The 27,899-nt window shown below is 47.9% G+C and overlaps 2 protein-coding genes across 8 annotated transcripts in view; one reads left to right on the top strand and one right to left on the bottom strand.

Annotated features, from left to right (window-relative positions):
- Positions 1 to 11,555, top strand: part of GNAL (G protein subunit alpha L) — a 73,141-nt gene extending 61,586 nt beyond the window's left edge. Inside the window, exons 6-12 of the mRNA XM_023754260.1 lie at positions 2,673 to 2,727; positions 4,207 to 4,280; positions 4,843 to 4,901; positions 5,234 to 5,354; positions 7,403 to 7,533; positions 10,271 to 10,338; positions 10,706 to 11,555. Of these exons, the coding sequence (XP_023610028.1) occupies positions 2,673 to 2,727; positions 4,207 to 4,280; positions 4,843 to 4,901; positions 5,234 to 5,354; positions 7,403 to 7,533; positions 10,271 to 10,338; positions 10,706 to 10,852 (655 nt within the window). The 3' untranslated portion in view covers positions 10,853 to 11,555. The remainder of the gene's footprint in view (positions 1 to 2,672; positions 2,728 to 4,206; positions 4,281 to 4,842; positions 4,902 to 5,233; positions 5,355 to 7,402; positions 7,534 to 10,270; positions 10,339 to 10,705) is intronic.
- Positions 11,556 to 13,105: 1,550 nt separating this feature from the next.
- On the bottom strand, positions 13,106 to 27,580 carry MPPE1 (metallophosphoesterase 1). 7 transcript variants are annotated; one of them, XM_014456322.2, is made up of 10 exons: positions 26,952 to 27,580; positions 22,408 to 22,803; positions 20,621 to 20,729; positions 18,699 to 18,802; positions 17,755 to 17,829; positions 16,059 to 16,167; positions 15,850 to 15,915; positions 15,638 to 15,760; positions 14,940 to 15,080; positions 13,106 to 13,931 (listed from the first exon to the last, which is right to left on the bottom strand). In XM_014456322.2, the coding sequence occupies exons 2-10, from the start codon at positions 22,686 to 22,688 to the stop codon at positions 13,749 to 13,751; spliced, it is 1,191 nt and encodes a 396-aa protein (XP_014311808.1). In that variant the 5' UTR covers positions 22,689 to 22,803; positions 26,952 to 27,580; the 3' UTR covers positions 13,106 to 13,748. The 7 variants fall into 7 exon arrangements, with proteins under 7 accessions (XP_014311808.1, XP_023610029.1, XP_014311807.1 ...); XM_023754261.1 differs by lacking the exon at positions 26,952 to 27,580 and adding an exon at positions 26,547 to 26,868; XM_014456321.2 differs by lacking the exon at positions 26,952 to 27,580 and adding an exon at positions 26,502 to 26,868.
- Positions 27,581 to 27,899: the final 319 nt, after the last annotated feature.

The raw sequence follows: 27,899 nt of genomic DNA on the forward strand, positions 1-27,899 counted from the left end.
AACCTATGCACTCAGAACACCAGTCAGCACCAGTAACAATTCAGGAGATGCTCTTGGAAATGTTCATTGATGCTTCTCAGAGCTCCCTTAGATGGTTAAGCATCAGAGCTGGAAAAAACTCGAATACCCATCCTGGAGTCTGAGGATGGGAAAAGAACTTGACATCTTTGCCTTTGTCATCGACATCTCAGAACCATGTATTTTTAGCAGCATTCAGGAAGGTACTCCCCCATCCATCAGAACCTTTTCATGTATTTTTTTAGCCATATCCCATTGTTTCTACTTATACTACTTATTAACATGTTAATTGAGTCACCCACCTCCCTCCACCCTCTCTGCATCCTGATAGAAATTGGTTGCTTCCTAAACTCTATAACCAAAGACTTCATGTTTCGTTTAATTTTCAGTTCCTTCCAGCCCTTTTAATCAGAGACTATTGGTTTCTGTGTCACATGTCAGATTATCCATCTCCAGCCAGGAGAACAGATCCTTTCTGAATCAAGTTATTGTAGCCCATGGGTTGGGGTTGGGGGCAGGGAGCAGCTCAGCTCCCCATCCGAGACCCTCCTGGAGGTCTGGGCTACAGGCCAGAGCTCCCTTTCCAGGGGCAGAAACCTCTTCCTCCATCACAGAATCTTTTGGCTCCTTTCCTGCTAGACGGTCAGGCACTCAGTGCGTACTTCACCCAATTCAAGACCAGCAAGCACTTAGCCAAACGGCATTGTGGTTTTCAAACCTGGGGCCTTCCTGATTCTCCAGCTCCCAGGCGGTCCCCTCCTGTGGCATTTCCTCAGTTTGTACTCTGTCCAAACTGCTCCATCTCAGGCACCAGCCCCGCACGCCAGGCCAATTCACCTACCCCTGGTATGCGTGGAGCAGCACCTCCCGGAAGGGCCACAGGCAGATCAGGGTCCCTCTGGCCTCTCAGAGGCACTGCCACCTCCTCCTGCAGCAGGCAGTGCAGTCACAGGCACCTCCCCCCACAGCTGCTTCCCCTTGCGTGGGCCTGGCCCTGGCTTCCAGCTGAAATGGCCTCAGTTGGGACACTGCCCTCACCGCCTTTTGTCTCTGAACGGATATCTCTAACACCAGCAGATCCACCCTAGCCCCTCGCCACAGCCTGCCGGTGGCTCCCCTGCCGCAGAGTTGGTTGCCTCTTGTTGCAGCTCTGAGGTAGGTCTTGGTCCTGGAGCAGCCGGGCCTTGTGCCAAATCAAGGGCACATGGATGGAGGGGCACCAAAATGCCATCCCCGCAGCAGGACACTGGGACTGTCCTTAGCGAGGAGTGAAGGTGGCCACGACAGTTAAGTGGTCTTGCTGTGTCCGTGGCCTCCCTCTTGCCCGTGCTGAAAGCATCTTAAGACCTGCAGTGCAGGCTGGTGGGGTGCTGGTGGGGCATCGAGCAGAGATGGGAGATAGCACCTCTGTGCTATGCAGAATGCCCCAAGTACAAGGGCTTAGGAGAAGGCCCGATCTTTGCTTTACTTCACATACCCAGTGATGGTGCCCAAACCTTCCAGTGTTGGACAGGCAGGGGAGCCGGCCCCTGTCCCTGTCTACGTCACATACACTCTCCTCAGTGTAGGAGCCTCGCCCTGGCCACAGGGGCATCCTCGGCCAGGAGAACCTGGGCCACTGAGCCCACTCCCTCTCCTCACGCTCCCCTGCCCTTCTGAAGCCCCGCTGCCCACTCTTTCCCCAGGTGGCCTCTGACCGCCAGCTACCAGTCCCCACCAGCTCCTGGGTCTTGACCACCCGTGTCCTTTGGGGGCTGGGCCTCTCAGCCACCTGCTCGCTTACCTCTTCCAGCTCCAGGAGGAGGGGGGAGCAAATGTCACTCATCAGACAAGTAATCAGGGGTCAGGTCTTCGGAGGTGCCGGGGGACACCTGGGCCAGCCAGACAAAGGCCTGTTCTGGGCGGCTTGCGTTTTGTAGGAAGAAACAGACAATAAACAAATGAATGTAAACATGTCAGGTCGTGCTAAGCACTTTGTAGAAAAATAAAGCCAGGTTGGCGTGGAGGTGGACAAGGGTGCTGTCTTAGACAAGATGCACAGGGTGCCTCTGCCGGGTGAGCGGGCGGTGCAGCGGAGGGCGCGCACCTGTCTTCTGCCACCTGCAGGTGCAGTGTGATCTCCTTTCCTGCCGCTTACTCCTCCCTGCCTCCTGTTGTGTCTCATATCAGACCTCTGGGACCAGTCTTATAGCTTCCGCCAGGTGTGCCCCCCAGATTAAACACACACACACACACACACACACACACACACACACTCCTAAGGTTTCAGACCTCATCAGGAACTTACTACGCTAAAGGAACATCTCTCACTCCCCATTTTGTATTTACATCCCACCATGGCCTTCCTCTACTAGCTTAGCCTTGGAAGGAAGTCTGTGTCCCTTCCAATTTCTGAGTGGTCCCTCACCCCCCACCCTACAACATTGGACAAGAGAGAAGAGGGAAGGCAGAGGGAAGAAGGTAGTTATGGTGACATGACTACGTCAATCAGGACTGTTACACTACTTGGGCAGACACATGTGCGGGAAGGGAAATGGGAGCTTCCCTCGGCTCCTGCTGCCCTGTCCTGTGCTGGTGTGGCTGTCCCAGTGTCACCCACAACCCAGGAGAAGGGAATCTGAGGACTTTCTGAGCACTGCTGGCTCTCGTTTCAGCTTCCTGGAGAGAATCGACAGCGTCAGCCTGGTGGACTACACCCCCACAGACCAGGTACGTGAACTCAGAGCTGAGCCACCTGTTGGAACCTCGTGAGGTCAAAGAAATTGTCAGTATTAGTCAGTGATTGTCTTTAAATGGATTAAGGAAAATTTTCTTCAAATAACTACTCCTTGCAAATTATGTTGTCCCTGCATGTACAGGTGGTATGTTTGCTATGCCCTGTTAATGGCCCATAGACTTAGCTCTCTGAAATGTACTAAATTTCTCCATTCCCAATATCAAAATAATGTTATCTGTGGGATAGGACTAAGCAATCCCATTCCTCTTGGAGCTCTCCACAGAAAACTAAACCTTTGCCTCCCTCGCTTCATAAACCCTGCCCATCCTGCTTCTGGCCCTGGTCTGAGTCACAAACCACAGCACACTCTCCAGGGGTTTAGCCAGGAAAATTACCCCTTTGCAAGCAGCAGAGAGGGACCTTCCGTGGCCCCCAAACCTTTGACCCTCAGGCATCTGTAGAGACTTGGAGAACCATGAATTGTTCAGCTTAAGCGCCCTCTGGACGCCTCTAGAGCTCAGTGAGCTCCAAAGAAGTTAGGGGGCTCCGTTCAGACTGCCTCTGCAACACTCCCCTGTCTGCGTCCCCCATTCCCCGTCCCCCTTGCCGTGGGATCTCAGGGAGGCTCTTCTCTTCTCTGCGCTGCACGGCCTGGAGGTCTGAGCTCCTCTCCATCCCTCAAGCCCACCTGTCTCTGGGGCTGACTGTGAGCGAGCACTCAGTTACCTGGCAGAGCCACGGAGCCTTCCCAGCCTTGAGTCATGCATTCCCATGAGGCTCCTCTCTCCAGGCTGAGAGGGGAGGACCACCTCCCAGCTTCCGGAGAGATTGCAGTGTCTGCCTCATTAACACCACAATGGATTTGTGATCAGAAAAAATACCCTGACATCTGGCAAGCATACAAGAGATGTCAGCTTATAAAATTATGGCTTCCTCATCCCCTCCCGGCCACAGTCATCTTTCATCTTAGCAGAGAAGTGTGCGGGGGAGAGAGGAAATCTTAACTCTGTTAGCACCCAGTCCAAAGCATCCATGATCTGTGAGTGCAGTTGCACTTCCTTTGCTTTCTCGCCCAAATGGCTCTAAACCCAGAACAGCTGGCTCTCGTTATATCGGTTATATCAGGAGAGTGCAGGCAGCATCTCGCCCACAACCTTAAGGGAGGGGTGTGGTTGTCAGGAGCACAACAGTGACTACGCTCCTCGGTGATTAAAAATAAAAATCCTGAAAAAAATAAAAGCACAGCTATCAAGTCTCTAAGACCAAACCAGTGCATTAACTGTGACTTTCTCGGGGTGGGGCTCGGGGAGGGAGACAGAGCACCTCTGTCTGAGTTTTAAGGACTGCACTGCTGTTGCTCTTACAATGGAAGAAACCGCTATTTGAAAAGCTCCGTGATGCTTGCATCCCGGGCGTCCCTTCTGAAGGAGACCAATGGTGTCCCTTGGTCTGCTTTTCTCTTCCTGCTCCAGGACCTTCTCAGATGCAGAGTTCTGACATCAGGGATTTTTGAGACCCGATTCCAAGTGGACAAAGTGAACTTTCAGTAAGTGTGTTGCTGGGAGCAGGCCTGCTTCGGGGCTGTGGGCAGGAAGCCCGCCCTGCTGCCGTCTGGGGCCTGCTGGGCATGGACCCGGGAGACCCCGCAGAGTGCCAAATGGATTGCCATCCTTCCGGAGAAGTAAATGTGACTGTGTGGTCCTGAGGTGCATGCAGTGAGTGTAGGGAAGGGAGGGATCCAAGACTGGAGAGGCCTGCGAAGGTGAGAAAGACCCCAGGCATTGGTGGGGCAGGTGGAGAGAAACTGCTGCCAGAAACTCGGGCAGAGGGATGCGCTGCACAGGCCGCCCTGAGAAGAGGAGCCCAAGCCACCCCGTGACCACAGGGCCAGCGCTGTGACCCGAGAAACAGCTGGCTGTGGATGCCCAGGCTGGCTCCCTGGTGCAGACCCGGGGCTGCCCGAGCAGCCTGCCGAGGCCGCGCAGGCCGAGGTGACACAGGCCGAGGCTGCACAGGCTGTGCTGCAGGCGGGCAGCGTGAAGAAGAGCACAGAGTACAGGGTGCGTCCTCACACCCCAAGTAATTACCGTCCTCTTCTCCTTCCACAGCATGTTTGATGTCGGTGGCCAGAGGGACGAGAGAAGAAAATGGATCCAGTGCTTTAACGGTGATTTCTATGCACCCTCAAGAAAAGGGGATGGATTCTCCCCTCACTCCTGCCACTATGTTTAAGTAGCTTTGCATGAGATCATCTATAAAATGCCTTAAATATGATTCTCATAAGTAAGGAATTTAAGTATCCCCAGCTCCCAGCTGCCATTTGCTAATATGGGTGGACTCCTGCCCGGGCACGTGGCTGAAGGACCAGTTGCACACACGGTGCTGGTTCAGGTCTCTCTCACGGTCAGGGAATGACAGTCACCCTGCACAGGGTAGCAGTTGGATGTGTGCTTTATCATCACCCCCAGTGACATCTAACTCCCTCTCTTCTCCCCTCAGACGTCACCGCCATCATCTACGTGGCAGCCTGCAGTAGCTACAACATGGTGATTCGGGAGGATAACAACACCAACAGGCTGAGAGAGTCCCTGGACCTTTTCGAAAGCATCTGGAACAACAGGTTATAAAGATAATAAGTTCAGTCTCACCCCTGGATGGCAAATTTCCTTTCATTAAAAGTTTCACTCAGCTCACTTTTATTATTGTTTCCAGACATAGCCATTCGTTCCTTACCGGTAAATCCAAAACCTGCAGGAAGTAGCTTTTTTAGTCCATCTCACATACAGACATACTTAACATGGACCGTTCCTTGATGGAGCTCTGCTAGTGCTTTGTGAAGAAAATTCATTATTCCTCACTTAAGGACATTTTTTTCCCATTGATTTTTAGAGAGAGTGGAAGGAGGTGGGGAGGAAGGGAGAGAGAGAGAGATCAATTGGTTGCTGGGGCGGGGGATCACACCTGCAACCCAGGTACATGCCCTTGATGGGGAATCGAACCCACAACCCTTAGGTGCAAGGGCCAACACTCTAACCACTGAGCAACCAGCCAGGGCGGTGAAGAAAATTTAAATCTCTGTTTTGAGAGCCTAAGAGTCTAAGATTATTATCTAGGGTACAAAATTGGTTTGGTTTGGTTTGGTTTGGTTTTCAGAATTTAGAAAGTGCCAGTTTTAAGCATCCACATACAGCTAGGTGACCCCTACGATCAGTTACAGTTCTTGTCTGAAAGTGCTACTGCTACACAGGAGCGAACGGCAGCGAACGGCACACACACACACCAAACACTGCACATGGAGTTAAAAATCAGTGTCTTCTGAAATATTTGGGGAGAAATAGCACCATGGAGGTCAGAAACATAAGCTGTCCTTGCAAAAGGCCAATGGGTTATCAGGCCAATATTTCTCTAATAAAGTGCTCAACAGCTGTTCTTATTTTTATACTATTAAGACAGTGGGAAAGAACGAGTCAAGAAACACTGGGTATACACAGAAATGTTGGAGTCATTAAAATAGAGATAATTATAGATATAGATATAGACACACACACAGTCACATGGGAAAATGACCACAACGTTGTTAAATGAAAAGGCAGATCTAAAAACACCTTGAACTTATTTTTATAAACATGATAAATATGTGTGAGGATAGAAAAAAAATGAAAAGTCAAAACATAATAGTTGTCTCTGGGTGTAATTACATTTTATTTTTTCCTATCTACTAAGTTTTCTATAATTAAAAATTCATTTTTACAAGGACTGTGTATCTTTTTAATCCTCACCCGAGGATATTTTTTTATTTTAGAGAGAGAGAGAAACACCTCAGTTGCCTCTCGCACGCACCCCAACTGGGAATCAAACCCGTAACCTAGGCGTGTGCCCTGACCAGGAATAGAATCGTCCAACCAGCTGAACCACACCAGCCAGGGCAAGGGCTGTGTATTTTTTAACCGGAAGAAACCTTAAGGCTATTTCCATGTGGGGGAAGAATGGGTTGTGTTTCTAATTCCTGGTAAGATTCCTGTGCGAAGGAATGGACTTGCTAAAGGCTTTGCTGATGTGCACACTGAACTCGTGTTAAGCCAGTTTCCAGCGTCTATCGAAATGAGACAGAGAACTTTCCTGCCTGCACCTCCACGGTGCCTGAGCCCCCCCACCCCACCCCCAGCCTGACCTGTCCAGCGCCGGGATCTAGATCTAGATCTGATGAACATTCTGCCCAGTCTGGAGAACTCAGACCTGCTCAGAGGTGGCAGGAAAAACCAAGCCAGCCGCAACTATGTTCTGTGCGATTAGCTCAGGAGTCCTGTGTCTTATTAACAACACTGTAACTTCTAGTTTTCTGACACTTTCTTAGTAAGTTACACCCACCATAAATAATCCAAGTGTATTTCTTACATAAGTAATCCTTAGCCAGTACGTGTATGTCCCCAGGGAAGATAAGGTGGAAGGCGCTAAAACTGCTGAGTCAGCTGTCATATTTAGTTACATTTTAAGAATGTCTTTCTTGGCGACCGAGTGCGGGATGGAGATATCGGTCTGTGGGGCAGTGCTCAGGCCGATCCCCGCCAGGAAGGCGCAGTGCTCCCCTCGTCACTGAGTTCCTCCTGCGCTCGCTGTTCTTTCCCACAGAGTGGATGTGCAATGTGTGTATTTATTTCTCCTTTTCAGGTGGTTGCGGACCATTTCTATCATCTTGTTCTTGAACAAACAAGATATGCTGGCAGAGAAAGTCTTGGCAGGGAAGTCAAAAATTGAGGATTATTTCCCAGAGTATGCAAATTACACTGTTCCTGAGGATGGTAAGGCTTCAAAACAAGCTTCCCCCGATTAAGGAAAAGACTTCATTGTTCAGTAGCCCAATAACTATAGTTCCAACAGTTCTGATGGCTCTAGGACACTCAGTTAATGAAAATCACTCCTGTTGACGACTGCCCCTCCCTAAGGTAGGAGCGGCCTAAGACGTCCGGGTCGGCTTCCATTTGTAAAAATTGCAGTTGGACTTTCCACCTGAACTGTGCAGTTGGAGAGAGGATAGTTTGGGGGTGAATCTGTCACCCGTTGGGGTAAGTTGTGCCTCACCTGGGCCTCAGTCAGCCCTTTACATGGACCTGCACGCCGAACCCTCCCAGTAGCCCTACGTGGGAGTTTTCGTTGTTTGTTTTCTTGTGGGAAGTGAGGCTGAAAGAGGTAAAGCCACTTGTTCAAGGTCACTCAGGTGGAGCCTGTGAGGACCTTTCCTCCGGAGCCCGGGCTTTCTGCCCCGTGTTTACGTCTCTTATCTGAGGGGTGACTTTGGCTACGACGTTGGTGATTCCCATTAAGGTGCTCCTGGGAACGGGACTCCAGTGCGAAGGCAGGAGGCCTGCCCGGCAGAGCTGTTTCCAGCTGCTGCTCTGCAGTTCTGAGCAGACCCTGGGCCACCAGAGTCCCGGAGGACAGGTTTGTTTACAGCAAAATCACACCACTTCTTACATTTGAATCCCACACTGGATTGAGCAGAATGAAAAGGACTTTCCTAGAAACTCCAGCTGAGAAGGTGGGACAATTCATCAGCCTCTTTGCACGGACCTCAGGCAGCCCAGGGGTGTGCTGCCCAGGGCTCAGGTGGCTAACCCCCGCCCCAGGGGGTGTTCAGAGCACCCCTGGTGCTGCCCTCTCTGTTGCTGATTTCCTGTCTCCTGACAACTGACTCTGCCTTAACTTCCCCAGTCCCCAGCCCCCCCTTCCCTGACCCATCCAGTCAGCACTGTGGAGCTTACCTCACTGTCCACCCAGGACGACACACGCTTCCTTTCCCCTCCTTTGGGCCCTGGCCCTGACCCTCATCTCAGCTATGGATCTGGTCAGTGCAGCTCCTCTCCCAGGCTCCCTGATTCTGGTCACTCAACTTTTCAGAAAACTCTTTGGACTTCTGAAACACTTCACAAACCTGCGTAAGATCCCTATCAACATTGACTTAATCTCCCACAAACTGAGGCCAGTCCTGACCTGTCCAGGAAATAGAGCTGCACCTCCCCACACCCCTGAGCAATACTGCGCTCCTCCCCCACACCCTCAGTCACACTGTGCTCCTCCCCTGCTCACTCCTCCCTCCCCTCTGCACCGGGCCTGCCCTGGCACCTCCCTGGCCAAGCCTGGCAGGCCTCCAGGTCAGGGCTGACTCAGCGCCTGCAGAGCTCCCCAGACCACAGTGGCCATAACAGAGAAGGGAAGACAGTGACGAGAACACGCTGATTTGGAGCCTAGAGTTTAGGAAAATAAACTTCACAGGGCCTCAGAGCTATCGACTGGTTCCATGAACTCAGAATGCGAATGGGGGAAAGGCTCAGAAGGGCCTAGATCAGAGTGGGTGCCATGTTGATTTTTTTTTTCCATTGATCTTTTTGAGAGGAAGGGATAGGGAGAGAGAGAAACATCATGTCCTGTCTGAAAATGATTCTCTAGACTTTCCCTCTGCTTGGGCAACAGTCTTCTCTCATATATTCTTGTTTTATTTCTGGTTTATTACACTGTACAGACCACAACATGTAAGATTATTTGTATAACTACTAAACCCAGGTACATGCCCTTGACTGAGAATCATTGGTCAGCTGCCTCCTGCACGCCCCACACTGGGGATCGAGCCCCACAACCCCGCATGTGCCCTGACCAGGAATCAACCTGTGACCTCCTGGTTCATAGATCGATGCTCAACCACTGAACCACACTGGCCGGGCGCCACACTGATTTTAATTGGGGCTGCAGATGCTGTAGTCTGTGGTAGGAACAGTAGGAGGGGGTCTTTCTAAGAACAAGGCTGGTGGAATGGGAATGTGGCCTGGCTGAGCAGATCCACCCCTGCAGCCGCAGCCACAGGCCTGGTGCCAGCTCCTGGAGACCGGGGTCTTCTCTCCGCCAGAGACCGCTGACAGTGAAGGCAGCTGCGGGCGTGGCCAGTGTTCAGTGAGATGCTGTCATTTTATTTGAGTGCAAGTTATCCCCCTACCGCCAGAGAGAGAGAGAGAGAGAGAGAGAGAATGAATCAGTGTGAGAGACATCGATTGGTTGCCTCCCACATGCACCCTGGCCCAGGCCGGGGAGCAAACCAGCAACCCAGGTACATGCCCTTGACTGAGAATCAAGCCCATGACCCTTTGGTACACAGGCCAATGCTCTAACCATTTAGCACACTGGCCAGGTTGCCATACGTGTCTTTTAATGCTATGAGTATATCGTAGTCCAGCTTTGTTCTTGTTTCTTTAATATGTTTTTATTGGTTTTTAGAGAGAGAGGAAGGGGGAGGAACAGAGAGATAGAAACATCAATGAAAGAGAAACATCACTGATCGCCTGCCTCCTGCACACCCCATACTGGGGATCTAGCCCACAACCCTGACCGGTATCGAACTAGTGCCCTCTTGGTTCATGGGTCGATGCTCAACCACAGGGCCACACCAGCCTGGCTCGCAGTCCAACTTTGTAATTCCTTTTAAGTTTTCATAGCGTTGTAGTTCTGTTTCACGTTATTTAAATAAAATTCCACTTGTAATTTCTACAGCGACACCAGACGCGGGAGAAGATCCCAAAGTTACCAGAGCCAAGTTCTTTATAAGGGATCTGTTTTTGGTAAGCAGTGTTATTAACTCTGTTTTCCTACCCCCTTCGAGTGTTATTGTTCTCTGCAGTTTGCAAATGCTGACCACCACTGAGCCAACCAGCCAGTGGCTGCCTTTTACGTGTGTGCCCTGCCTCAACTGAATCCTCAGCTTCCGTGGCCCGAGCAAGGCAAGGTGCCTTGGTTTCCAGCTGCGTGTTCAGTAGTGGGACACTCCCTACAGCTGTGTTCCCTGTCAGACAACACCCCAAGCCCTGAGTCTTTGATCCAAGTGTTGCCCTGGTTCTTCTCTGAGAATGAGGGGTGGGGCTGCGGTCCCATGTGCCCCTGGGCAGGTGGCCAGGAGGCCCCGCAGCACAGACACCCCTGTTTTTGCAGAGGATCAGCACAGCGACCGGGGACGGCAAGCACTACTGCTACCCGCACTTCACCTGCGCGGTGGACACGGAGAACATCCGCAGGGTCTTCAACGACTGCCGCGACATCATCCAGAGGATGCACCTCAAGCAGTACGAACTCTTGTGAGGCGCCGGGGTGGGCCGCCTCCTGGCGCCCTCTCCCCCCGCCCTCCTGTCCACAGCCCATTCCCAGACTGCCCGCCAGCCCCACGCCCAGTGTCTGTCCTGCTCTCTGTCGGCTCCCGGGCGTGACCACCAAGCCTCTGGCTACCTCTGCTCCCCTCAGGTTTGGTTTGAAGCTTTTGTTTTCATGGACCATGCCGTTCCCCACCCTCCCCAGTTTGTGTCACTGCCAACCATCCGCTCTCACTTGGGTGACACTGCAGTGAGATGTCTCTAGGTGGGGCCCCTTCTATTCATCTAGTCAGTGATTGATTGATTGATTCATTCATTCATTAAAAACTTGAGAGATGGCGGAGAAGCGCTCTTCCCCCCCAGTTATCCAGCAGGACTGAGATGCAGGGTGCCACGGCTCTCCAGTTCTAGCTCTATGAAGCTGCAGGCGGACAAGTGGCCACCGCTTCTGATCTGCATTAGCCCAAGACTCAGGAGGCCCCAGGCCACAGAGTGGCAAGAACACCTTTTCTCAGTCATATTTTGAGCCTCTGCTAGCCTCAGGCATTTGAATTAGAGCTACTTTGAGCCTTTGCTTTTTAGGCAGAAAACCTACCACCTTCACTACTGCGAAGTGTGTCCCGTCTGAAAATGAGTCTCTAGACCAGTGGTTCTCAACCTTCCTGATGCCGCGACCCTTTAATACAGTTCCTCATGTTGTGGTGACCCCCAATTTCATTGTTACAAATTGAACATAATTAAAGCATAGTGATTAATCACAAAAACAATATGTAATTATATATGTTTTCCAATGGTCTTAGGCGACCCCTGTGAAAGGGTCGTTCGACCCCCAAAAGGCTCGCGACCCACAGGTTGAGAACCGCTGCTCTAGACTTTCCCTCTGCTCGGGCAACAGTCTTCTCTCATATATTCTTGTTGTTTTATTGCTGGTTTATTACACTGTACAGACCACAACGTATAAGATTATTTTGTATAACTTCTAAAGAAAAATCCTGGTAGATCTCTGTGCCTTGATTATGGCTACACCTGTAAAAGCAACGTGTTTTTATTGTGCTGAACAGCTAAGTGTCTACGTGACCTGCCACTTCTCTAAGGAAGGGAATGAGTGGTATCTGTGGAATTTAGGACATTTTATCAAGGTAGGACTTTGAAAAATACTTCTTGACTTTAAAAAATTACATATATATATATATATATATATATATATATATACACACACATATATATAAATGTATAATACACATCGATCTTCCACATCTTAGAAATAATGCTTACTAACATCACAAGCTCCCTTCAGGGAACACAGGGATCCAAGATGTTTTTTCTCTCCAGATAGTATGTTCCTTGATTATTTTGCTACTTAAGGATGTTTGCATGTTCCCTGCGTGGAAATGGGTTGACCATTCCCACTGTCAAAGCTTTTGAGCCACTTCCTTGACCACAGGTTCCATCTTAAACAAATAGGAAGAAAAAGACAAGAGGGTGTCAACGTTTGTGTCTTGGATTCTTCCTAGGAGAATCCAAGGATGGCACTTCCACTTGCCTTTTGAAGAAGAAACGTGACAGACCTTTTGTTTGAAATATAAAGTCAACATATATGGCTGTTTCTCAAACTTGAAAGATGTGCAAATGCAGCCTCAAAAGTTCTGGCACAGTGTATCTAGAAAGCAAGAATCACTGTAGCAGAGGCGTTTTCTATTCTGGCCGCAGCCACAGCTTTGAGGGTAGTGTCCGTAGGTCAGAGATACTCTGTAACGGTGTCCAAAGTTGTAGTTCAACAGTACAAACCCAGAGAAGTGACAGCCTAGCCTACATTGCTTCATTAATTCCCTTTTTAGTCTTCTAGTATTTGTTGGTATTTTAAAGTCTACTCTATAATATAATTAGCATTTTTATAATCCTTTATAAACTTATCCAATGTTAAATACTACTAGTTTAACATGACAGGATGACTACTTTATAGACAATCAATGCAACAAACATTTTATTTCATTATCTCCGAATTCCTGCTCCCCTCTCATCCTTAACTGTTTGATAAAACTCTCAGTTGAACTGAGACATCTAAAGCAGAACTTATTTTCAGTTTCCATTGCACTTTCAAAGTAAAACATGAAAACTGGACGGAAAAAGCCCCCACAAAAAAATAAAGGCATATATTGTTGCATGCATTACTATTACTCAACAATCCTCCTGTAACTAAACTTCTTAAAGTTTGGTTGAAAAAATACACACACAAAAAAACAAATCTGGCTTAAAATTACCTAGATATTTATTTTTAAAATACAGAAAAAACACTTCCTCATCCATTTTTCAAATTTATTTTCATCATTGACAGGCATTAAGTTCCAATTTAACAACTCAGTCTGCTAGAGAGAAAATTACCCTGATTTTAAAAAGTCTGTGTAGACAGTATATTCCTCCTCGTGTCGTCTGTACTTTTATTTTCATTGTACAGCTTTATACTATATAGGACTCTGAGAACAATGTCGTAGGAGGACAGGAGCGAACCCAGTGTTTGGTGTGTGCGCACCTAAGCCCCCTGTGCCGCAGGGCTGCTGGCTCCCTCCGGGGAAGGAAGGCCTGTCCAGTGCATGCAAGTGATGACGTTAATAAATAGCATTTACATATTGTACAGATACAATCTTTGATTCCACATATATTTAAAAAAAATGAGAAAACAGACTTGTCGTAGAGTACATGTTCCATTTTCATAGCATGAGAACAGTGCAATCAACTATTTATTCTGCAGTCCTTTGCATCCATGATATAGCATTTCTGCGATGTGCATCAAGACAGTCTACTTGGGTCTCATCTCCCATGAGCACTGCCTGAAGTTCAGTTTCTTTGGCTTTGGTATCGATTACTAAATGCAAAAAGTCTCCTGCTCTTCACACTGTCTTAAATTTTCTGAGCAGCTTATAACCAAAAAGAACAGGTGAGGCTACAAGGCCAAGGTGAACCAACATGAGGACCACCAGGAACCCCGCTGCTGCACAGTACGTGGTCAGAACCGTGTCCTCCAAGGGAAGGTAGCACTTGGCCAGGGCGTACTCTGTGGGCGTCAGGCTGCCCTGGAAAGGAAACAAGAAGGTTATGCTGCAGTGAGCACTCCATGCACAGCTCCCACACGACAGTCTCTTCTTACACACACAGCAGCTTCCCTGGCTTCCTTAGGTGAGGCAGGGAGCAGCCCTCCCCACCTGGGACTTAAGGAGGCACATCTGCAGCCTACACAAGCAGTGGTGAGAAGGAAGTCAGAGAGGCACGGAGACTTAGAGCAGCGGTCATCGAGGAACGGGAGTGCGAGGCCGTTTCTCATGCCTCTTGATGCTAAAATGAGCAATCTGTCGCCTAGATACACATGTGCCAGAGGCATCTCAGTGGCTTTCTTTTTCTTTTTTTTTCTTTTTTGTAGACATATTTGCTATGTGGGGTGACAGTGGGGAATGTTTTCCTTTACGACTTTGAATTTGACAACATGAGGTTTTCCCCATCTTTTCATCAAGTACAAGTCCCTGGCATAAAAGCATTAGGCACTGGATGCGGCAACCCGAGGGCAAAAGAAAGGAGCTGCAACATCAGGTGTCGCTGATTGAAACCACCTCAGCACGTTAAGCGCCCAGCCAGTTCTGTCTCCCGGATGGAAAGTACAGTGTCAGCCACCGGTGACTGACTGGGCGCTTCCCGTGTTCATCGACGTGTGAGAGCTGCAGCATTTTTCTGCCAGAGAACCTGGGCCCGTTTGGAAAATAAGACAAGGAAGCTGCACACAGCTAATGAAGTAAGGACCCTGTTCCCTTAAAAAAGTAAACACAGAGAGTCTCATACCGAGGACACTGCCGTCCCTGAAGGGTAAACCACTCTGCAAGCGGCTCCTCCCGCCGCCCCTCGCCCCTCGGGAATAATGGCAGGCAGGGGGCAGGCAGGGGGCAGTGCATCCAGCTAAGTGTGCATGTGGGGTGGGGAAGTTTCTGTATGGCTCTTGTATATTTTTACAGATTGCAGCAGTCGATAGTTGATTACTGTGTTGATTTAAATACTTATGAAAGCTTTGAGACGACAATAAATGTTCACGTTACCATGATGAAACTGGGGTTGTTTCTGTTCCTCCAACTGAAAGACGGCACGCTGAGCTCGGGGACCCCGGCCCCGTGGAGCACCTCGCAGCCGCTGTGCGTGTGGCCGCTCAGGATCAGGCGCGGCCGGAGCCACCACAGCAGCTGCGCACAGGGGACAGCGACAGGCGGTTAGGGCTGGCCCAGAGCCCCGCCGGGCCCGCCCTGCTGACACCATCAAGTTAGATCCGAAATTCCCACTTCGTGGGACTGCTCTGATTTTCCCTTAAAATCCTTTGGTTCAGATTCTATTCAAAGTAAGTTCTGGCTCCTAGAGAGAATCTGTTCTTCTCCTCTCCGATGTCACTGTTTGTATAAATATTTAATACATTTACCTCATAAATATGTTTATATGCTATTATCAATAACATTATATAAATATACAGTTAGGGAAGAGCATTTTAAGTCCCTAAAAATTTAACTCTAAGGTCCATTTACATTTCCAAATACATTTAAGTTGGTGGGAAATTTCTGAATACAGAATAGCTGAGACTGTCATTAACTGGATATTAGCAAACAGAAGTGGATTTACTGGGGGTGGGGTGGGAGGAACAAAATGATGACATAGAAATCTAAAATACCGCCAGAACCCTCCCTCCGTCCCTCCGTCGAAACTACAAGGGTCACCTGTCCTCCCGTGAGAGCCTGGCGAGCTGCCCAACCTTTTGTGAGGCCTCCCGAGAAAGCACATCATAGCGCTCCTTAAAGGGGATGCCCTTCTCTTCCGGGGGCGCTGCGTCCTCCCCAGAACAGTTAGCGTCGCTTCGCCGGTAAAGCGGGAAATGCTGCCCGGGGTTGAGAGAGGAGTCAGCGTGGCTTCCCGGGACCTTGCGTGGCCCTGCCCAGCACCCGGAGCGGTTTCTCCCCACCTCACCTGCAGGAGGACGGGGGCCGAGGCCGGCAGCGGCGGCCCCTCCCCACACTGGCCGGGGTGCTGCTCCTGCCGGTCAGAAATCAGTCAGTGACCTGGCAAGCCCAGTGTCGGGTGCATGGCAGGAAGGGGAGAGGGAGCTGAGATCCGCTCGCCGTGCCCACAGGACACCCAGCACTGAAGGCACCTGTGTCCCTCAGGTCCTCTCCTACCTCTCGGGAGCAGTTCAGCTTGTGAGAAATGTCCATGAGCTCAGCCTCTGCTTCAGAGCAAATGTTGCAGCCATCCCCTTCCAGGGCGACGCTGTTGACCATCACAAAGCTGAGGCAGAGGGAGCAAGCGGAGAGTCAGGGGCTTCCCGGGTACTGTCTTCCTGCAACATCATCCCCAGGAAATGGAGCGAGGCAGCCACAGGATGAAGGAACTCCCAGAGCAGCTTTAAATCTCAACTCGACTAGTCTGTGTGTTTAGGCGGGAGTTGATATTAAGAAAACAAAATGGCATTATCGGGAGTGGAGTCCAGAAGTGGTAAAAGGATCTGTAACCCAGAACTTAGGAGAAATGCAAGCATACAGGAGCTCTCAGGACAGATACCACTAAGCTCAGCATTTCCCTGGGCAAGTTACTTAGCCTCCTGGTGCCTTACCTGCAAAACAGGGATATGAATAGTCCACCCACGCCATCGGCTTATTGTGAGAATTAAATGAAAGAATACAACAAAATAGGGCCTGCCGCTGGAAAGTGAATGTTAGGCGTTGTTATTACCTAACGTGAACTATGGGCAATGTTCAGTGACGTCCGTGTACTCAGCAAACAGGCAGGGCTGGGGGGTGGGGCTGGGTGCTGGTTAGAGTTGACTGGTATGGATAATCCCACACCAAGCCAACTACGGTTCTCCTTGGCAACCGCTTTAGTTCTGTTCTCTATAAACTCCCATTACATTTGTTTTTATTTCCTACACACACAGCAACTGGGCATGAAGAAGGTACCTGTCGTAAAGCTTGCATGAAATGTAAAGAATTTTAGAGATGAGCTGACTGATCAAATGACCTGAAATATGATCGGGGTATTTAATGAAAACTTCTTGAACTCTAGGCTCAGGGAGAAAAAACTCTGTGTCAAGTCTCCATTCTGACTCAGGAAAGGAAGCTAGACTCTGCCCTCCAGGCAAAGGGAGGGAACCAGGGCGTCGGTGGAGAGCCCACTGACCCCTGGTCCCTGGGGGCTGCACACAGATCAGATCATTTGATGGGCCCCTGAGCTGCTCTGGCCAAAGCCAACGGAGTCCTGGATGCCACAGGAAGGATGTGGTCAAAACAAGGAAAACTTCCTCTCCCGCCTTTTCTCTTCCCACTAGTCCGCAGCTAGAATATGTGCATGTACCATCGGGTCCACTGTGCTCAAACACAGAGACCAGAAAGGGTCAAGGGATTGCCCTGTGGAGGGGGAGCTGGTGCTGATGGTCAGACAAAGGGTTAGGAAGCTGTGATCTAAAACTCAAGGCTGAGGGGAGTGGGGGATAGGCACAGAGCTACGGAGCACAGCCAGCACACTGGCCGTCCAATCCGAGGACACCGTAACTACAGGAACATCCTTTACAAAGGAAATAAGTAAGTTCTGAACAAATAAAAAATACTTCTTTACAAAGTGGACTGGTGAAATTTCTATCATCCACAGATGGTGCTGACAGAAAGAATAAAATTCCCTCAGTGGCCAGACAAAGTCACAGACTAACCAATGCACTGGATTGTCAGGGTGGTGACTCCGATGGGGTGGAGGATATGAGGCACCTTCAGCAGAGACTGCAAACCAGGCCCAACAGACCATGGGTCTGACCCAGCATGGCAGTCACCTTTGAAAAATGAAGTTCCCAAGGACTAAAGGACATAAGAATTCACAAATACTCACTTAATTCCTTTCCATGAAAACAGCCTTTCAGGATTGAAAACTTTCTCAAATCGTTTTATCCTGTATCTGTTCATCCTGCATTCAATTGTAAAAAGAAACATTTTTCAGAACAAGCCATTTTAAGCTTTTTAGGATATGTTCATTGATTTTTAGAGAGAAAGAGAAACAACCACGTGAGAGAAAAATATCAGTCGCCTCCCATATGCGCCCTGACCAGGGATCAAACCGGCAACCTAGGTACATGCCCTGACTGGGAATTGAACCTGCAACCTTTTGGTGTAGGGAACAAGGCCCCAACTAACTGAGCCACCCGGCAGGGGCAGAACAAGGCATTTTAAAACCTCTTAAGAGTTATCATGAACACACACACACACAAAAAACCTTTCAGGAATTGAGCCCCAGACAAGCATTGTTAGTTCAGAGCTCCAGTTGGCCCCAGGTTATCCAGGGACTCTCAGCTCCACTACCGCACTTCTGAATAACCATCAGGCCTATGGCAAGTGACTTAGTCCCAAGGGCTTCCGCTTCCTCACTGGTTCAATGGGTAAAATAATAGGACCAGGGTAAAGATTAAATGAGTAAATGTGTGGAAATAAAGTGCTTAACACAGGCAGGCACATAATAAACACTATATAAATATTAGCTATTCAAGTTTTTATCATCTTGTTTTCTGAGTCCCAAAGAAAATAATTGGCCATTAAAGGCAAGTTTCAAGTGAGAATCACCCAAAGGCACACACAAATCATTCATTTAAGAGATCTGTTGAGGGTGTACGATGCACCAAGGCAAAAACCCTGGCCCTCCTGGAGCTTACACTCCAGAGCTTACACTTTACACAGATTCCCTCCACACAGTCCAAATAAGGCTTTCACCTAAACTGTAGCAGGTTTGAAATTACAGTCAGCAAGAGTGCTCCTGTGGCCATGCTGTCGTGAGCTACTTACTGGTAGTGGAAGCCAATGTCATGGTTGCCAACAACTACCTTCAGCTGCACGTGACCTGGGTGTCTGAACATTTTCTGAAACCTCTTCACATCATCCGCCCAGGCCTGTGGGATAAAATCACTGTGAGGCCCAGAGAACCTTCTCTTCTCTGTGGCTCCCCATTTTGATGGTGAGAAGTTAGTGCCCCTGTCCAAATCCGATGTCCATAAAGCTAATGTAGAACTTAGAATGTCTAATTTTATGTCAAACTTCTTTTTCCAAAACTAACTTAATATTTTAATTATTTAATTTGATGCCAAAATTTAATTAAATGCTATACTCATCTTAAAAAATTAACTGGCAACCCTCTCCCCCAAATATTTGGTTTATTCAGCTATTTTGTTAATATCCCCTGAAGGTGACACATGGACCCCAGCTTGGGAATCACATCAGATCTGGACATGTTCTAAGAACAAACTCTTGGGAAATGTTAAGTAAATTCATGCATCTCCACCAAGACAAGGACAAGCATTTAGCATTTCACTGTGGCCACAGCTGAGGAAGTGAGGCCTGATGACATGGGGGAGAAACAAAATCTAACTATTAAATCTTGAGAATTATGTTCATATAGTTCTCATTTTTATTAACCTTAAAAATATCAAGTGGTTATCTCTAGGGTCGACAATACCTAGTTGACTAGAAATCAACTTTATCCTAAACGTTTTAAGTATGGCCCAACCTAGGGAAATATGCTGTATAGAATCCTTCAGTGCATTTACAAAGACTCCACTCCAACAAATAATATTTAGAGTTAGAATAATATAAAATCAGAATAACATAAAATTAGAAAAACATAAAATGTTGCCCTTAATTTGGAAAAGCAACATGATATCCAATCTCATTTTATAACTAGTTGCTTTTTACAGATAGCATTTCCATTAGCTCATATTTAATTTTGAACTAGATGATAGCAAACATTGCAACCTATAAACACTGGGTTTCTATCACACCTGGACCAAGACTTTCTTTGTACAGCTTTTGGGTTGTCCTGTGAAATACCAATGGATTTTAATATCTTCCAAAAACCACTAGTGACTAAACTTTTTTAACTAAGTAGCAAGGAGAGCTCGTTTTAATAATTATTAATTCCAGAAATGTAAAAAGCAAGGCAGTGACAGCTAAGGGGAGAACAGCCTCTCTTACCATCACCTCAACACCCCACGAGGCCTCAGGACCCCTGAAGGCAGAGGAGCCGCTCACTAAGCCCTCAGGGCTCCTTCGGCACCTCTCCCTCAGAAGAAAGGAAATAAGAGGATGGTAGCAAGTAACTTATGTAGCACAGTTCTTACAAGTTAGTGGTTAAATAAGAGTGTGAAGCCAAATTACATTTCACTGTGTATTCTGTCATTTGGTGACAACTGAAATAGCATCCATTTGCTAATTTCCCCCTTTTGAAAGAGGTTCATGGGGCCCTAACTGGTTTGGCTCAATGGATAGAGCATCGGCCTGCGGACTGAAGGGTCCCAGGTTCGATTCCAGTCAAGGGCATATACCTTGGTTGCAGGCACATCCCCAGTGGGGGGTGTGCAGGAGGCAGCTAAATTGATGTTTCTCTCTTATCCATGTTTCTAACTCTCTATCCCCCTCTCCCTTTCTCTTTGTAAAAAAAAAATCAATAAAATATATTTTTTTAAAAAAAGAGATTCATGGGAATGTGCATTCCAACAATGTCTGGCTAATGGGCATATTTCCTACTATAAGATTAGTCAACCTAACTCGAGATATTAGACTCAAACCCTAATAAACTTCAAGACAGAGTATACATTTTTAATATTAGTATTAAGCAAACTTCCAACCCTCACTGACATTGCTCCATGCATTTGCTGGGCTGCCTGTACAGGACGTGAAAGCAGGATTAGGGTGCCAGGACTGAAGGGTCCTACCTGGGGGGAGCTCCACTTCCCTTCATCGAAGATATCTCCCAAAATGAAGACGACTTCCGGCTGCAACAACCACAGAGCCGTCTGGAAGGCTCTCTCCATCTGCCATTCCCTAGAGGCCAGTGGGAAAAGGCATCAGGCTGTCTTATGGGCCATTTAAAAGGGGAACTAAATGGTCCCATTCTCCTTCTTCTCTGGCACCATCCTCGCATTCGCACCCACTGCCCAGAAGGACCAAAGAAAGAATCCCGATTAAATGTGGGGAGCAAAGGCACCAAAGGGGAGTCAGGCTGCCCCTCCCACACCTATCGAAGGCTGACTCCTCCGATGGTACCCACAGATCAGGCCCACACTGCACCCCGAAGCCAACACTCAGTCATGAGAGCCCCGGGGATGAGAGCTCAGTGCCGCTGCCAACGCTCCTCAGTGTAGACTGATTCTGCACGACACCGAGCAGATGACAGCATCTGCCTTAACTTCCACTTCGAGAAGGAACCTCAACTTCTTGCCTTCTGCGTGGGGGAGACAATGAGAGAAGCACACTCGCCAGTATCACCTTTAGGTGAGCAAGTGAAAGTAAAGAGCCTGGAGCTGGAACCTGAGGAGCAACGGCTTAGCATCCCAGCTCCACCCACCGGCCAGCTGTGAAGCTCTGAGAATGTTGCCTACTCTCTCCGGTTCCTAGTTTTGTCGTCGGTTGGTTGGAACGTCATCCCATACACCAAGAGGTTGCGGGTTCGATTCCTGGTCAGGGCACATACCTAGGTTACAGGTTTGATCCCCAGTCAGGACAAGTACAGGAGGCAATCAATCAATGATTCTCTCTCTACATGAATGTCTCTCTCTCTCTCTCTCTCTCTCTCTCTCTCTCTGTCTCTCCCCCCCAAACCCCCTTCCTCTGTCTCTAAAGCTGAATAAAAACAAATTGTCAGGTGAGGATTTTAACAAAAGATGTTTAAGATGATAACTTTTATGTCATGTGTATTTCACCACCATTAAAATTTCTTAAAAGCGCCCTAACTGGTTTGGCTCAGTGGATAGAGCGTCGGCCTGCGGACTGAGGGGTCCCAGGTTCAATTCCGGTCAAGGGCATGTACCTTGGTTGCGGGCACATCCCCAGTAGGGAGTGTGCAGGAGGCAGCTGATCGATGTTTCTCTCTCATCGATGTTTCTAACTCTCTATCCCTCTCCCTTCCTCTCTGTAAAAAATCAATAAAATATATATTTAAAAAAAAAATTTCTTAAAAGCCTCCTGTGGGAAAACAGACAGACGGAGCTGGGCAGGTCTAAGGTGGAGACAGGAGCTGATCCTCCCCCAGGAGGCAGCCACAGCCGCTCTGCTCCTCCTGCTGCCAGAGTGGACCAAAACCAAGCGAGCTCAAACGCACTCCAGTGCCTGTGAGGGTCCGCCCCGCCCAGGGGAAAAGGAAACGTACCTTCGCTGACCACAGCCATGTGCTGGGCGTTGCTGTGGGCGTTCTCTTCACACAGCCTGAGGCGTTTCTCAGGTGAACCCAGATACAAACGAGGAGGCAGAGACAGGCTCAGAGGCCCTAGTAACTTGTCCAAAGTCATGAGACTCAGACCCAGACCTCCCTTCCAAACTCTGGGTCCTTGTATATAACAGATGCTCAGTAAATAGTAAGTTCAAGGAGAAGTCAACTGCCCCATGTTTTCCTTTGAGAGGAAAATAATGAATAATCCTGAAGCTATTCAGCCTGGCCAGTGGGGAGAGCACTATACCTTTTTGCCTACAGAATTTCAGAAAGATTCCTGATGTTAGCTCCTACCTCCGTAATTTGTCTAGCCAGTGGCCTCTTACTTCCCCAAGCAAGTGGGTATCAGCCAAAAACATGGCTTTCAGGACAGGTTCGAGAGTCTCTTGTTCCCCGCCATGGGCTGGAGTTTTCACCTCGGGCCAATTACACCGAAGGATCACTAAGTAATAGATTAAAAATTCACAAAACAGAAGCACGGAACATACAAAAGCTATGAGTTTCAACAGCAAGAAACTCCTTTTCTTCAACAGATGAAAATTCAGCCTTCCAAACCCAAATCGGAAAGCAGCCATGTCTCTGGCCCAGGAGCTGCCAGCAACCACGAGTCAGACCCAACAAGGAGTCACCATGAGGAAACTATCGAATCCCGGGGAAGGTGCAGACGATGTCCAGGTCTTAGCCATGAACCTACAGGGAAAAGGGAAAGGATTGGGTTATGGTTCTGCATTAAGAACTAATGAGCCCTGGCTGGTTTGGCTAAGTGGTTAGAGCGTCGGCCTGCAGACTGAAGGGTCCCAGGTTTGATTCCGGTCAAGGGCACACGCCCGGGTTGCAGGAGGCTGTCGATCAATGATTTTCTCTCATCATTGATGTTTCTATCTCTCTCTCCTTCTCCCTTCCTCTCTGAAGTCAATAAAAAGAAATTTTTTTTAATGAACTAAGGAGTCACAGAATTCGATCTACATTCCCAACTGAACAAATGGTCCTCTACTCTTACAATGATAATATGTCTGATTACTGATAACCAGGTAGGCCGGAATAACGCTATTAGAATTGCTGCCCACTCAGCTGATGAAACTTTACCACTACTTTGGAAATCATTAAACAAAAATCAGTCAGATGGATGCTTTAGATAGCAGACATAACGGAAAGTCCACAGATATTATTGAAGTGTAATTTGACTCCTAAAAGGAGTCACCCCTCCAGGACCTTAAACCAATAAGTCATAAGCCCTTCGTAATGTGTTGGTGTGAATTCATCATTTTTCTACACTCTTTTCCACACAAAAAAGTGACCATTCACACACAGTGTGCTTCAGAGACCCAAGCAATGCCTTTCCCTCGCTCTGGGCTCAGGGGACAGGGTCTGACAGAGCCACCATCTCTGAATACTGCATTCAGATTATACATACTTTCACAATATGGGCTTTTCATCTGCATATCAGCCTTGAAACTCTGGGTGGCCTTCTGTAATAAGACATGTATGTGCAGTGGTTCTCTAAGGGAAACTTTAAATGTTTATGGATTCATCTGAGTCATAGATGGACTTTGCATCCTATAAAGAAAGCATCTATTTTTGACACCTCTGACGAGAAAGGTTAATAAAAGGATGGCCTGGGATAGGCTATAGAGGTGGCATTCTACTGAAGGTTGCTCAGCTAATGCTCAAGACAAGCATTTTCAAATCGACGGTGACCTGGAGGCTACAGAACACTCCAGCTCTGCGAGCAGTGCCAGAAGTCTGGGCAAAAGTAAGAGGATAAATCTTAAACGTTGTCACTACATCCAAAAAGCTAACTATGTGAGATGATGGATGTGTTAATTAACTTGATTGTGGTAATCATTTCACAATCTCAAATCATCACATTGTATATTTTAAATATATACAATTTTATTTGTCAATTGTCCCTCAATGTAGCTGGGTAAAAAATAAAAATTAAAAATAAACTAAAAATGGGCCAAAGACCTTAACAGCCACCTTTCCAAATAAGTACATGAAAAGATGTTCCACGTGATATGTCATCGGGGAAATGTAAATTAAAATAAGATGTCACTACATACCTATTAGAATGGCCCAAATCCAAAAGACTGGCAACATCAACTCTCATTCATTGTTAGTGGGAATGCAAAAATGGTACAGCCACTTTGGAACACAATTCGGCAGTTTCTTATAAAACTAAACAAACACTTACCCTATGACCCAGCAATTGTGCTGCTTGATATTTACCCAAATGAGTTTAAAGCTTCTATCCACACAAAAACCTGCACACAGATATGTACAGCAGGTTTATTCATAATTGCCAAAACTTGGAAGCAACCAAGATGTCCTTTAGCAGGTGAATGGATAAACAAACTGTTACATCCAGACAATAAACTATTATTCAGTGCTAAAAAAAAAAAAAAGAGCTATCAAGCCATGAAAGAAGCATGGAAGGCCCTTAAATACACATTACTAAGGGAAAGAAGCTAATGAGAAAAGCCTGCATACTGTATGATTCCTCCTATATGACATTCTGGAAAAAGCAAGACTATGAAGACAGTAAAAAGATCAATGATTGCCAGGGATTGGGGGCAGGGGTAGGGGATTGGGAGGGAAGAGAGGAGGGATGAACAGGTAGAACACAAAGTATTTTTAGAACGATAGTATAACAGTGGATATACATTGTTATAATAGTCATTATACATTGTTAAAACCCATAGAATGTAGCCCAGCCGGTGTAGCTCACATGGATGTTTCTCTCTCCCTTCCTCTCTCCAAACATGTCCTCAGGTGAGGATTTTTTTAAAAATATATTTTATTGATTTTTTACAGAGAGGAAGGGAGAGGGATAGAGTTAGAAACATAGATGATGAGAGAGAAACATCAATCAGCTGCCTCTTGCACACCTCCTACTGGGGATGTGCCCGAAACCAAGGTACATGCCCTTGACCGGAATCGAACCTGGGACCTTTCAGTCCGCAGGCCGAGGATTTTTATTTTTTTTAAGTAGAAAATGCACCACTTCTTAGAAGGTACATGACTGCTGCTCGGTGGCACACAGACAATGAGCCTAACCAACAATGAAAGTTTAAAAAAAAAGCTGAGAAGCACGTAGCTAAAGAAAAATGACTGATATTATGCTATTGTTCAAGAATGGGTCTTTTAAATTATATATTGAGAGAATACTATATGTACTTTTTTTACAGGATGGGGCAAAAGTAGGTTTACAGTTGTTCATATGAAAAATAATCCTATAAATAATAATATAAGAATAAACTGTTTTCCATTCTCAGGACTGTAAACCTAATTTCCCCCCACCCTGTAATTGTAAGACACGTGTGCAGCATTGTTCTGTACTGCCCAACACATAAGAATAGTAGCTGCAATCCATACTAGAGAGCAAAATATTTTATCTATTGACTGATTTTTAACTTCAAAATTGTTGAATATTTAAATTCCTTCCCTACCCACTCCAAAGCATTAAAAAAATGTTTACATTCTGGCCGGTGTGGCTCAGTTGGTTGAGCTTCCTCCAGTGCACAAAGCAGTTGCTGGTTGCAGTCTGGGCACATGCCTGGGATAAGGGCTCAATCCCCGATAGCGGGCGGGCAGGAGGCAGCCATCCGAGTTCCTCTCCCTCTCCCTCTCTCTAAAATTCAATAAAAACATATTTTTTAAATGTTTACTATGCACTGACCTGTAATTTTTTCGTGTTTGCTGGTTATCTTAAGTATATTATTACCACAATGTCGTCAAGGGCTATTTGTGGTTAAAATTTCTATCTTAAATGGTATTTTAAAACAAATGTTTTTTCTATCTATATCATAAACTAAGAAGTGAGAAACCCCTACGATTTAATAACACGGGCCTTACTTAAGTAATAGTGATTTCCCAGCAAATAACTAATACTGTGGGTGTGTTTTTTTCTAATAGATTAACTTGCAACCTTAAAAGGGCAGGGAGGTTCCAGTTTGCAGAAACAAGAAATAGCAATTAGCCTAGAAGCATAAATACTATATCACACGGTTACGAGGATACCTGTAAAATCCCACTTGCACCGGCGCTCAGCACGACACAATGCAGACCGGAAAGCCCAGCACCCGAGGTGAGCCGGACCCCAACATTTCCCCTGTCCTCCGAAACCCGCCGAGCATCCCCGACGCTTCCTGTTCCGCAACGTGGCCGGGCGTGTCACGGGCGCCCTGGAACCCCGCCCCTGCGACCTCAAAAGGCGGAAAAACCCGCCCGGCCGGCCCGCCCGCCCGGCACCCACGTTCTGGAACTGGGGCTCCGGACCCCGCTAGCTTTGCAGACAGAGCGGGCTGGCCTGCGACCCCGGGAAGGGAAGCACAGTCCGGGCTCCTTTGGCAACTCCAACGATAGATCCAAAAAAAACCAAAACATACACACGGCTGCTCCTTCCTCAACGACTGGTCCCCGCTGCCATCCTTGTGTCTTCCAGGCGGAGTCCTGAGTCCTGCCGCTCCTCCGAACCCCCGGGAAGTCGCTGCAAACGGGTGCAGGCCCGGGACAAGAGCAACCCCCCCAGAAAAGCGCAGGGAGCGCACGGAGGAGAGGTCACTTGGGCACGGAAAGGCCGCTAGGACGCAAGATTGCCTCCGGCCAGGCCGGGAAACGGCGGGCGCGGGGCTGCCACGCGCTCGGCCCCCCGATCTAGCCAGGCAGCCGCGGAGGCTGGAGTGATCCTTTCTTTAATGTACGACCTCGGCTCGGACCAGAGAGGCGGCTCCCGCGGGCAGTGCGCTCCGCCCTCCGCGTCTGGCCGAGCCGCGCTCCCTGCAGAGCCCCGGCAGGCCGGCTCCGCGCGCTGAGAACCACCGCGGGCTAAGGCGCACCTGGCGGACTGTGTGCGGGTCCCCGGGAGCAGCCCTCCGGGAAGGCGAGTGGCTCTGGCCTCATTGTGGCGTTGTCCCTGGGATCGCTGGCTCCCACTGGAGCGGATCGCGGGAAGCGAGTGGCTCCGGCCTCATTGTGGCGTTGTCCCTCTGGCTGCGAGCTCCCTCTGCCTTCCGCCCGCTACACCGCGCTCCTGGAGGTCCGACTTCAGGGCCTGGCAAAGTGCCTTCAAGAAAAGTGTGATGAACAAATGAGACGGTCACAGGGACTATTCTGGGTTTTCTTTCTGTTTTCCTTTAACTCATGTTACTAATGTGTAACAGTATAGCATAGCCCCATCTACTTTTCAAAGTTCTTTCACATTCATTATCTCAAATAATCCTCAAAATAAGCCTTACCGTAAGTCAGCAGGAATCATTGTGTTACAAGGAGTAAATTGCAGATCAGAGCAGTAATTCAGAGTCTTCCAACCAACCAGGGCTGGCATGTTTTCGCACATCTATGAGTATAGTTAATGTACTGAGATGCAATGTGAGAAAATCATACAGAAAGCAACCAGCAAAACGCCTGATATATGGTGAGTAAACAGTAAAAGGTAATTTCTTTATTAATTAAGAATATCATAATATTTTCAAATATGTCCAGATGAACAATGTTAACATCACCAAAACTTGGACAACCAGACTCGATGTGCACATTGATATGCAATAGGAAGTATGCAGCCTCACTTCTAATGTATCCCCACGAACTAAAAAAGAAAAGGAAAAAGGAAGGTAAGCCCAGTTAAGCCTATAATTAACTACAAGCTTAAGGAAATGTAGTGACCAAATGAACATATTATGGTAGCCCACCAGGAAGCAATCAGCCGATCCAGAATGTGGGAAATTCTACAGACCAAATGACCCAATTTCTTTATTCAATAAATAGCATCAGAAGCAAAGGAAGGA

This window comes from Myotis lucifugus, unplaced genomic scaffold (assembly GCF_000147115.1).
Source record: "Myotis lucifugus unplaced genomic scaffold, Myoluc2.0 scaffold_58, whole genome shotgun sequence".
Taxonomy (NCBI): domain Eukaryota; kingdom Metazoa; phylum Chordata; class Mammalia; order Chiroptera; family Vespertilionidae; genus Myotis; species Myotis lucifugus.

What these genes read in the sequence shown, in the direction of transcription:
- MPPE1 (XM_014456322.2), bottom strand. Translation starts at nt 22,688, where the DNA reads ATGGCTGCTTTCCGATTTGGGTTTGGAAGGCTGAATTTTCATCTGTTG. An exon ending in GACATTGGCTTCCACTACCA is followed by an intron (nt 17,830 to 18,698) that starts GTAAGTAGCTCA and finishes AATTGAATGCAG; the next exon opens with GATGAACAGATACAGGATAA. An exon ending in AGCTGAACTGCTCCCGAGAG is followed by an intron (nt 15,916 to 16,058) that starts GTAGGAGAGGAC and finishes TCTGACCGGCAG; the next exon opens with GAGCAGCACCCCGGCCAGTG.